Source organism: Phascolarctos cinereus, unplaced genomic scaffold (genome assembly GCF_003287225.1).
Source record: "Phascolarctos cinereus isolate Bilbo 61053 unplaced genomic scaffold, phaCin_HiC Scaffold_726;HRSCAF=1367, whole genome shotgun sequence".
NCBI classification, from domain to species: domain Eukaryota; kingdom Metazoa; phylum Chordata; class Mammalia; order Diprotodontia; family Phascolarctidae; genus Phascolarctos; species Phascolarctos cinereus.
The window spans coordinates 379,579,937-379,592,088 of record NW_027556098.1 but is presented as its reverse complement, the minus strand read 5'-3'; the positions used below and the strand labels follow the sequence as shown (position 1 = coordinate 379,592,088).

The 12,152-nt window shown below is 39.8% G+C and overlaps 1 protein-coding gene across 19 annotated transcripts in view; it reads right to left on the bottom strand.

The window, feature by feature from the left end:
• Positions 1-12,152, bottom strand: part of EIF4G3 (eukaryotic translation initiation factor 4 gamma 3) — a 366,388-nt gene that overhangs the window by 222,880 nt on the left and 131,356 nt on the right. For 16 of the 19 annotated variants that reach the window (XM_078145637.1, XM_078145635.1, XM_078145636.1 and 13 more), the window contains one exon: positions 6,923-6,976. The exons of the other annotated variants lie outside the window; for them this stretch is intronic. Coding sequence is in view for 1 of the 16 variants with exons in the window: in XM_078145634.1 (XP_078001760.1) it covers positions 6,923-6,976 (54 nt within the window). In the remaining 15 variants the exon portion in view is untranslated. The remainder of the gene's footprint in view (positions 1-6,922; positions 6,977-12,152) is intronic. 19 annotated transcript variants of the gene reach the window in all.

Genomic DNA, 12,152 nt, shown 5'->3' with positions numbered 1-12,152 from the left:
CCTCCACTCTTGAGGAGTTCCGTCTAAAGGGGAAAACAAGCACTAGCTAGCATAAGACCAGCACAGAGAAGGCACTGTGCTAGGTAACACAGGATATAAAAACAAAACAGCCTGGAGCACATCAAAATCTGGCCTTCAGAGACAAAATGTAAACACATGAGTATATGCAAATAAATGCAAGGTACCCCCAAAGCCTTAGTCCTTTAAGACACCCTGTTTGTAATCTCTGTATAGTACAAGGGAAAAGGAAGGGTAAGGAAAAGCCCCATGTAAATAAAAGATGGTGCTTTAAAATGGCCTTTTGAAGAAAAAGAGGGATTCTAAGATCGGAGGTGAGGAAGGCCCACATCCCAGGAAGCAAAGACAACCAGGGCAAAAGGCAGAGAGACTCAAGTTGTAGCTTCACATATTAGGGCAGTTAAGAAGGTCCCTCTGACTGGACTATTTATTAGATGCACAAAAGTAAGCGATGTGTAATATGGATAGAAAAATAGGTTAGGGCCAGGTTGTGAAGAGCTTCAAATACAAAACATTAAGAATGCTACAAATTCCGGATACCTGAGAAATACAATCCAGAGACTTTCTCACATGCAACAAACTGGCAAAGACAACAAAAGACAAGAAGAGTCCACACTGGAGAGACTACAGAAAGAAAACACTGCTAAATTGTTGGTGGGAATCAATGAAAAAACGTGAAGAAAGATGACCTAGGCATAGGAGAGATCTCAAACTTTATTATAAAGTAGTAAACATCAAAACAATCTGGTACTGGCTGAGAAATTGGGGGGGGGGGAGCTAGCTGGCACAGTGGATAGAGCACCGGCCCTGAAGTCAGGAGGATCTGAGTTCAAATCCAGCCTCAGACACATGATACGCACTAGCTGTGTGACTCTGAGCAAGTCACTGAACCCCAATTGCCTCACTCAAAAAAAAAAATAGTAGTGGATCAGTGAAATAGATTAGTTACACTGCAGTAAATGAACACATTAATCTAGTGTTTAATAAACCCAAAGTCCAAGCTTTTGGTACAGAAACTTACTATCTGACAAAAACTGCTGGGAAAATTGGAAAATAGTACAGCAGAAACTAAGTACAGATCAGCATTTCACACCATTTACCAAGAGAAGATCAAAACAGGCCTACAATTTAGACATAAAGGGTGACACCATAAATAAATTAGAGGAGCATGGAATAGTTTACCTGTCAGGTCTACAGATAAGGGAAGAATTTACAAGTAAATAAGAGAAAGCATTATGAGATGTATAATGGATAATTTTGATTATATTAAATTCTAAAAGTTTTTGCATATACAAAACCAATGCAACCAAGCCTAGAAAGAAAGCAGAAATCTACGGGGAAGGGGGGGAGGTGGAGGATTTTAAAGCAAGTGTCTCTGATAAAAGCCTCATTTCTCAAATACATAGAGAACTGAGTCAAACTTATAAGAATACAAGTCACTCCTCAACAGATAAAGAGTCAAAAGATTTGAACACACAGTTTTTAGACAAATAAAAGCTATTTATATAAAAGCTATTTATATGAAAAAAATTCTCTAAGTCCCTATTGATTAGAGAAATGCAAATTAAAACAATTCTGAGGTACCACCTCAGACCTATCAGATGGGCAAATCCGATGGAAAAGGAAAACGATGGATGTTGGAAGGGATATGAGAAAACTGGGACTCGAATGCGCTGCTGGTGGAACTGTAAACTAGTTGAACCATCGTGGAGAGCGATTTGGACCATGCCCAAAGAGTTACAAAACTGTGTACCCCCTTTGATTCAGCAATACCTCTACTAGGTCTATATCCCAAAGAACTTCCCCCACCCTCTCCAAGAAAGGGCAAAGGACCTATTTGTACAAAAATACTTATCACAGTTCTCTTTGTGGTGGCAAAGAACTAGAAATTGAGGGGGTGCCCATCAACGAGGGAATGGCTGTACAAGCTGCGGTCCATGATTTTAATGGAATTCTACCATGCTGTAAGAAAGCCTGAGCAGGGCAATGAAATAAGGAAGAGTGAAATGAGCAGCACCAAAAGAACGCTGTCTACAGTAACAGCAATACTATTCAAAGAATAACTGTGAACAACTTACCTATTCTGAATATGATAAATATTCAAATCAACTACAAAGGACCAATGAAAGAAGATGCTATGCACCTCCAGAGAACTGATTGAGAGAAGTAGACGTATTATGGTGTCTGTCTGTCTGTCTAAAATGATGGCCTTCTCTAGGGCAGGGTTAGGAGGAAGGGATAGAGACAGTTTGGAACCTAAAATGTAACCCCAAAAAAATTAAATTTCAAAAACTACTTTATTGACAAAAAATGCTAACCATCACCTGAGCCTTCAGTGAGTCATAATCTTTTTGCTGATGGAGGGTCTTGCCTCAATGTTGATGTCTGTCGACTGACCAAGGTGGTGGCTGCTGAAGATTTGGGTGGCTGTGGCAATTTTTTAAAGTAAGACAACAATGAAGTTTGTCACATCAATTGACTCCTCCTTTCACTTGAACATTGAGAGGCCACTGTAGGGTTATTAACTGGTCTAATTTCAATACTGTTGTGTCTCAGGGAACAGGGGGCCAGAAGAGGGAGAGAGAAGGGGGAAGGGCCAGTAGGTGGAGAAGTTAGAACAAACATGTTTATTCACTAAGTTCACCATCTTATATGGGTGTAGTTCATGATGGCCCAAAGTAATTACAATAGTAACATCAAAGATCATCGTAACAGATATAATAATAACGAAAAAGTTTTAAATACTGTGAAAATTACCAAAATGTGACACAGAGACACATGTTGTTGGAAAAATGGCACCAGTAGACTTGAACACAGGCTTGCCACAAACTTTCAATTCGTTGAAAGAAAGAAAGAAAGAAAGAAAGAAAGAAAGAAAGAAGAAAGAAAGAAAGAAAGAAAGAAAGAAAGAAAGAAAGAAAGAAACATCTGCAAAGTGCAATAAAGCAAAGTGCAATAAAACAAGGTAAGCTTGTATACAAAATAGCTACAAGGTGATTTTGGACAGAAACTACCAGCAATTGGGGGTGTCCAACTCAAATTCTGTGATTCTATTCAAACAGCCATTGATTTAGTTACCAATTAGAAAGCAACCACAAGGTTGGTAGGCCAAAACCTGGTATTGGGACCTAGAAGAAGATGGAGGTCTCAAGGAAATTTCCTTGACACTATACTTGGCTCTCTACAAAGTGCATGGCATAGGAAAGAAGTGGTTATCGAAATGTACTGCGAGGAGCCTCTTTCAAGGAGTCCACAAAATCAAGGAGTCCATTTTCTTAATGATAATTAAACATTTTAATTTCTGCTATAACCCACATGAAAAAGAGCTCTTTGGGGAGGGGAGTTCTCAATAAATTTTTTAAGAGTATAGACGGTTGAGAACCACTGTAGTTAAAAAAAAAATTATTAGAGAAAAATCATCAGACTTGTCCATTTTTACCTACTGTTAAACTTGCCAATGAAATTATATCCAGATTGGCTTTAGATAGTCAGCAGCCTACCATAGGATTCTGGGCATGACAATGACTTGAAGTCATTATCTCTATTCTTATATGGTACTTCTTATTCATTGTCTTTCATAGCTCTACATGTCATCAAGACTAACACAATCAATACCCTCAGAATTCCAAACCAAAAATAAAAATTCTCAGGAAACACCAACTCACTGTAAACTAATCCAAGTAAAATGAGTCAGTTACATTTTTAAGTCTTTACCTTGATTAGACTCAGGATTTAACTTGATTCTTCTTTCCCTAACCACTTTCTTACAAAGGCATACAATAACATGTAGGGATGAAGGAGTGATCACTTTGTGACCTTCTGACTCCAAAAATCTGAGAAATTTGAATCTCACGTGTGAGTTAAAAATAGGCCAGTAATGTTTATGTGACTTTCTCTTCAAAAGCAATTTGAAATAATTGAAGTGTGAAATTCTCAAGAGGTAAGCTTGCCATGAAAATGCTGAAAGGTTTTTATGATCCCTTAAGGGAAATGATTAAATGAAGAAGATAGTACACACAGAAAGTATAGAGAGTCTGTGAAAATAGACCCAGAAGAAGACAGCTGGTTTGAAAGAGACAAAATTCAACTACAGAACAATATCCTGCCTCTCCTTCATCTTTGTTTCATCCACTAGAAAGGGAATGCTGATTAAAAAAAAAAATTCACCCTGCTTCAAGGACAAATAAGCAACTGACTGAAGAACATAAAGTTTAATAATGAGGGTTAAAAGCATCATTTATGAAAATATGATCAAGTCTGACTCCTTCCTTTGATAATCAATCAATGCTGTGAGCTTTGTCAAAAGATCTTTTGCTTTAGTTTAGGTGAAATTTTAAAATGCTAAGATCCCTAACATAGAAAACATAGTCTAGAATTTCAGTTGAAAATGTCTATGTTTGGCTGCATGGCTCCAGTAAAAACTGAATAGGATCATAGACTTAAGAGTTGGAAGAGACTTTAAAAGCAATTAAGTCCAACTCCTTTATTTCACAGATGAGGAAAATGAGGTCCAAAGAGGTTAAATGACTTACCCAGGAGCATATGGCCAGTAAATGTCTGAGGCAGAATTCAAACTCGGGTCTTCCTGGCACCAAGTTGAGCACCCTACACTTATCCAAGGTCTTCCTAACTAGGTCTAACACTAACCACCTAGCTGCCTTGCTGATAAACCGGTACAAATGTCTTTCCAACAGCAGGGAGATGTTGGCAGCACAGGCATTGATGGAAGAGCAGCTACATGGTGCCACACTGCAGAAAGCTGCAATCAGCAAGACACTAGCTATCACTTCAACTGTTTGCCTCACTTTCCTTATCTGTAAAGTGAGGATCATAACAGCACCTTCCCCACAAGGTTGCTGTAAGGATCAAATCAGATGATGATTGCAAAACACTTAGCACAATGCCTGGCTCGCAAACTGAGCAGTATACAAATGTTTAGCTATCATTATTACAAAGAAGAGATATTTGGGCTATAGTTTACACATTGTAAAGAGGTAAGAATGATTGAAAAAACACAAAAGAGAAAATATCAATAGAATCATGGGAAACAACAAGGAGAAAAAAAATATAAATACTGGGCTTATGTGCTGAATTGCTAGCTAATATATGGAGCAGTGTGGTTTATGCGGGAAGTTGATCTAAAGAGGAAGATTTGGGTACAAATTTCACCTCTGTAACATATGGTCTTTATTACGCTATGTAACTTGCAACTCTTTAAAGACTATAAATCAGAGAGAAGGTACCAATCTCCAGTGGAAATACAATCAATAAGAAAAGTCCAAAATCTCGTTTGCCTAAACTGATGAAGTTTGTTGGGGGGAAGAGGGGGAAGACAGCGAGAGCAAGAGTGGCCACGAAGTTAAGTTGTCCAGTCATTTTCAGTCGTGCTCAACTCTCCGTGACTCCATTCAGGGCTTTGTTGGCAAAGACACTGGAGTGGTTTGCCATTTCCTTCTCCAGATCATTTTATAGAGGAGGAAGAGGATTAAGTGACCTACGGGTAATTTCTGTAGACAGCAATTAAACCTATGAGTAACTTCTATAATTTCTGTACACAGGTGCTTCATGAAATATTGTTCTAATCCCTAAAATGGGGGAAAAAAAGAGTTTTTAGATTTCACTCTCACTCAAACTAATGAGACTAACCGGAAGAAAGCAGCAGTCAGGCAAGACCTGACATCTTTGCTATACACTCCAATAAGAAACGAGTTCGCTTGAAAGACGGTACACACAGAACCCAGTTTACTGTTAAATAGATTCCAATGTAAGAAAATTGAGTTTTATGTGCAAATTATTATGCACCATGGCTCTAATGATATACCTGAAAGCACAGTACATACATAGGAAACCAAATTTTAAAAAAATCTCATAACATTGACATTAATCTTATGCCAGTGAATTCACCAAAATTTATTGTGTCAGGATCTGTCCTTGGTGCTGAGAATACAAGTATGAAAAATGAAAGAATTCCTACCTGCAAGGGGCTTACATTCTAATTGGGAAGACAAAAGGTACACATATAAACATTAACAACATAAACAACATAAACATAAAGTGAATAAATACAAATACATGCAAAGTAAACAAAAGGTCATTTTGGAAGGAGGGCACTAATAGCTGGGGGTGCTAGTGCTGTGTCTTAACTATGAGGTAAAAGGTGAGAAGGAGGTACATGATAGGCATGTGGGCCAGCCAGGGCAAAGGCTCAAAGTGTTGGGCAGGTGTGAGGAACAGAATGATGGCTGGTTTGGTTGGCTCAGAGAGTCTGAGACAGGGTATAATGGCCAATAAAAATGGAAAGAGAAGTTGGGGCCAGCATGTGAAGGGCTTTAAAGCTAAACAAAACAGTTTATATTTGATCATAGAGAAGATTCACTGGAGTAGACTAACTCAGGGAGTGACACAGTCAGGCCTACACTTATGAAAAATAAGCAGTGTGTATGGAGGACAGACTGTATAATGAGAGGAGCCTTCAGACAGGATGACCAAGTGAAGAAACTGGTTATGATAATCTAGGAAAGAAAAATAGTGAGGGCCTGAACTAAGGTGGGAACTGCATGACTGAGAAAAAGGGGGCTGAATTCAGAAGATCTTGTGAAGGTAGAAATAGCAAGACTTGGGAGCTGACTAGATATGTAGGGTGAAGGAGAGAGAGGGGAGTCCAGGATAAAACAATGGTTACCAACTTGGGAAACTGGAAACAAGGAAGTTTAGAAAAGGAGAGGGTTTGTGGAGAAACATAATGCAGTCAATTTTGGACATGCTGAATTAGAGATGTCGATAAGACAACCAATCCAAAATATCCAATGGGCAATCAGTGAGAAAAGAGTCAGCATGTATATGTAACTCTATGAATCATCTGCTTAGAGATGAGAATTAAATATGTGAGAGCTCATGGACTTACCAAAAGAGAGAGTGTAGAACAGGTTTCTGAACCTGGAATCCTGGGATCTGCAACCTGGAAATGGATAGATTTCAGAGGGAGGGACAGAGAATATGGATGAAGGAACAAAAAATTACAACTCTATGTTTATTAATCTCTAAATAAAACTTAACATTTTTTAAATTATGGACTTTAAAAAATTATCTCGAAAAGCAGTTTCTAAGCTTCCACAGACATTCAAAGGGTTCCATGACACACACAAAAAAAAAGGTTAAGAAAATCACGTGTAGAAGGAGAAAAGAGTTTGAGAAGCTAGGGTAGAATACTAGGAAATACCCACAGTTAAGGATGGTGATATGGATGATGAGAACCCAAAAAGCGGCTGCTAAATAGCAGCCAGACAGGTAAGAGGCAAACCAGGTGAGAGGAGTACCCTGAAAACTCAAGAGAAAAATGAAAATCCAGGTGCAGAGGATAACCATGTCAAATGTTGCTAAGGCTGTCAATTTATAATGAAATCCCTAATAGCTTTCCTCTACAGCCCTTGTCCTCTGACACTTCACCCAAGGGCAGGCTCTCACCACCTCATACCTAGACCTGTGTAGCAGCCTGCTCAGTCTACTCCCCACTCTGCTACAAAGGAATCTTCCTGAACTGTGGTTCTGGCCACGTCACTCCCCCATTCCGCAAACTCTAGTGGTTCCCTATTGTCTCTAGGACCCAAAAGAAAATCCTCTACCTGGCTTCTAAAGCCCATCCTAACCAGTCCCTTTCTTATCTGTCCCGTCCTTGTGTCCCTTCCTCCCTTCTGTGCATTCAAAGATCTAGTGACACTAGCCTTCTTGCTGTTTCTTGAACATACCATATCTTCCAATGCTGAGCATTTTAACTGTCTGCCCCATGGCAAGAATTCTCTTCCTCTCAGTCTTTGGCTTCCCTCAAGTTCCAGCTAAAATCCCATGCCCTACCAAAAAAGCCTTTCCTGATCCCCCTTAATGCTACTGCTTTCTCTCTATTGATTATCTCCAGTGTGTATATACAGCTTGTTTGTACATAATTGTTTGCATGTTCTCTCTTCCCCCCCCTCCTCCCACTCCCCATTAGACTGTGAGCTCCTTGAGAACAGGGGCCTGTACATAGCAGGCCCTTAAAAAACGCTTGTTGGGGTAGCTAGGTGGCGTAGTGGAGAGAACCTGAGTTCAAATCCAGCCTCTGACACATAACACTTTACTAGCTGTGTGACCCTGGGCAAGTCACTTAACTCCACTGCCTAGCCAAAATAAACAAACAAATAAAGGATGTTAAATGAGGATTAACTCAAAAAAAATGCCTGCTGACTTGACTTGCTGAAGATTTGAAAAGGAAAGGGATTAACTAAGGATGTAATCTACTGAAGAAGACAGGAAGAGATGGGATCAAGTACACCTCAAGAGGGAGGGGCTGGCCTTATCAAGCAGAAAGACTAGCTCTTTATCAAAGAATGGGATACAGACTGGAGAGAATAAGACAATATGTCAAGAGGTTCCGGACTGAAGGGAATGGCCAGAGAATCTCATATCAAATGATTTCAATTTTCTCACTAAAGTAAAAGGCAAGGTCCTTACAAAAGGAAAAGGAAGGGGGAAGTATAAGAGGCTTTATTAGGGAAAAGAAGGTTTATTTTCCCAAATAAAGAAAATTATTATTTCCATGGGGAGCAAAAAAAGGAATCAATTAGGGAAGAATGAAAAGACTACCTCACTGAAGTTTGGACCAAGTGGAAAATATAAATTTGTAATTTACGCAGTTGTGAGATTTCTTCCAGATCTATTCCGCAACTTGTAAGAAAGAAGCAGAGGAGGCAGATGGGGGGGGGGGGGAGAGAAGAGAATTACTCCAGGGCTGGGGTTTGGCAAGGACAAAGGGGAATAAGATTCAAGAGCACAAGATAAACAGTACAGAATTGAAATCAAGTACTGCCTTATGACTGGAGTGGGAGAAAAGTGAAGTCGGATCACAGGCAATGGTCTGAGAAAGTACTGAGGAAGAGAGGGATTAAAGGTTTTGATAAAGGTGAAGAATAGGTTTAGAAAGAGTAAAGCATAGAAAGACATAGAATGACAGAACATTATTGCCAGATTGGGTAAGTAAGAGTTTCCAATTAGCCAAGCAGAACACTTACAGATCTAGTGTGTGGCTGAGGGGAAGTAAGGAGTAGGTCATGGGATTTAAAGAGTCTTAGGAACCAAGAAGCTAGGAAGTTTGAGGGAGCATCTATGTGGATATTAAAGTCCCCCAGCGTAAAGAGAGGAGTTGAAGAGAAGAAAATGGTGAGTCAATACTGAGTTCCTGGGAGCAGGAAATGGATTGTGGGTGGGGGTGGGGGGTCATTACACTGAAGCCAATACAATTTGGACTGTCTAGAAAACTTCAGCTGAGAGAATTTCAAAAGTAAAAAGGTTACTTAGTGAAGGCCAGCAGAGTTCAGTCCAACATAGAAAAAGTACAAATGTAATAAATCATAAATAAACATAGTAAAAATAATTAGTATAGTAATAAAAGCAGAAAAAAGGTCAGGAAAGAAAAGGTTTAGAACACCTTCTGTAAGGAGTGAAACAGAATGAACTGGGGAGCAATAAAAGGACTGCCTTGCTCCAGTGAGGGGCACTTAAAGTGAAACAATACACTTTTTTAATTTATCTAGTCAGCTTCAAGTTGTCAGATTCTTCCAGCTGACTTCAGCAGTTTATGAGTAGAAGCAGGAGGCTGATAGCAGGTATAATCCAGTACTAAGGTTTGGCAAGAGGTGAGCAACAGGACAAGAGGGTAAAAGATCAAGGGCACTGAAGATCTGAAATGGCTAACAGGCTGAGATTGGAGAGGGAGGAAGGTGAAATCAGAGACAAGATAATGGCCTAAGAAAGTACTGAAGGTTTAAGGGACTGGAGGTCTCATTCAGGCCTCAGATATTTGATACAGTTTGGCTATTCACTGTTTATTTTATCTCAGCAAACAAAAGGAATGAGAAATATCCTAAACACATAGTGTGAATGGAATCATTCTGAAATCCAAGAGGTTAATGACTCAAAGAAATATCTATTTTTTGAAGTATTACATGAGAGCAAAGGTCATTTGTTATTTGTTTATAAAAAACAAGTACAGGGTCAGCTAGGTGGCACAATGGCTAGAGCACCGACCCTGGACTCAGGAGGACCTGAGTTCAAATCCGGCCTCAGACACATACCATTTATTAGTTGTGTGACCCTGGGTAAGTCACTTCAACCCCATTGCCTAGCCAAAAAAAAAAAGTACATAAAAATGTCACACTTAACTAGGATAAACTACATGGAACTAAACAAATGTTATGCTATATTGAAATTTTTCACACTTTTATTATCTGAGCTACAATTCAATCCAAACATTTGTTAATGGCCTTATATTTGAAGGTGCTGTGACTACAAAGATAAATTAAGATAGATTCTGCCTTAGATTTCTTCAAGCGTGTTTGTACTCGAGCTAAAAAGAAAGGGGTGGAGGGAGTGGGAAGGAGAGAATACTTAAGGGTTACAACTAAAGAAGCTGTTTCTAAGGAAGTCACCTATGAAATATATAAAGTAAGGTGGTCTTTATCAAAATCGAAAATGTCAAGACCAAAATGAAATCTAAAAATTCAGAATTTTGCAACTAACTCTTAGTACAAAATTACTAATGAGAAGCAGATTTCCCTTGCTATAAATACAGAATCACAAAGGTAATGAGGAAGAATGTGTGCACATGCGGGGAAGAAATTGTAATTAACCTACGAAGTAAATGGTTCCGGAAGTTAGAATACTTCCCTGGATGGAAGCAAAACCTTTCTCTTAAATCTCCACAACTAAGAGGGGAGTTGTAATGAACATTAACAAAACCAGCAGGGCTTTTCTCTCCGCCTCACACATGTCTAATCTCATTGCAAAAAATCAAACCCCATGAGATGGGCCCTACTGCCCCCTTTCGATGTATGTACAGCTTCAGCTCTATCTTTGAGAATCCCTGACTCAGGTCAACCCTCTGCTCCACCTCTTACAGGGAGCTCTCTCTGCTTCCCGGAGACAGCTGAGCTCTTTCCCTCCTCACATGTCAACACTTCCCTATGCATCTGTTGTACTCCCTTGCATACCCAAGGCATTTAATAAATGCTGGCTGAACTGGACTGTACTGAACTGGCTCAAGTATTTAAAATTACTTCTTTTAAAATCAATAGAACCTGGGAAGGAGGCAAAATGAACTATTTCCAGGAACCATCTCTCCAACCTCCCCTTGTGAATCTGACATCTCTGGTCACCCTGATGCCCCTTCCTGAGCAATCTCTCCTCCCTGGTCCATCTCCTCCAGCTCTCAACTGACTGGGTCTGCTGTCTGACCTGGGAAATGGGGTACTCCATCTCCTTACTCCAAAGCAAACATGTAACCCAGGGCTCTGTCACTGCCATCATTCTCCTGCATATTCTCAGGGCTGAGAAGATTATCAGCTCTGAACACATAAATTACCATCTCTAGGAAGAGAGCTTCAAAATCAGCACCTCAGAATCTCCGAACTCTTATCTCCAAAGACGACTGCTTGCCAGATCATCTCCAATGCAGTAGGTCCCAAACAAGACTCAGAAGCCTCGCCTCTAAATAAACTGCTCCTCACACACTGTTTCTGTGGAGGACGGCATCACCTTTCTCCTTGTCAGCCACATTCGTAATCTGAGCCATCCCTGACTGCAGCTACTCCCCAGCTTCCCAATCATGTATCAACTTCTGCTGACGTTTCTTCCCCAACCTTCAAACATCTCTCAGCATTTCTCCACTCACAGAGGCACCCCCCAAATTCAGGTCCTTTTACAAAGTAACAGCTTTTCTAATTGGTCTTCTGGCTTCCCAGTCAATCCCTCTGCAATTCCGCCTTAACAAAACTCCATCTGCCACCTCTAGCTTAAAATGGTTGCCCTTTATGCCTGACAGGGATACCCTTGAATAACATTACTATTCAAACTTCAGGTCAGGGACTTCAAGCCTGCACTTGTCAGTGTTACTAAATGCTCCTCAAATTGCCTCGTACGGACTAAATCTGCAAAGACAACCTATGCCACAGTAAAATAAAATCTCTCTGAAGGCAAGGAATTCTTTGTTTTTGCCTTTGTTTGACTTATAGGTAGGCCCTTTTTTAAATTTTGCTGTTTTCTTCTGAACTTAAATTCCACATAAAATGAACATTTCCATATCTATTATAGAGCAGAAGGAAAAG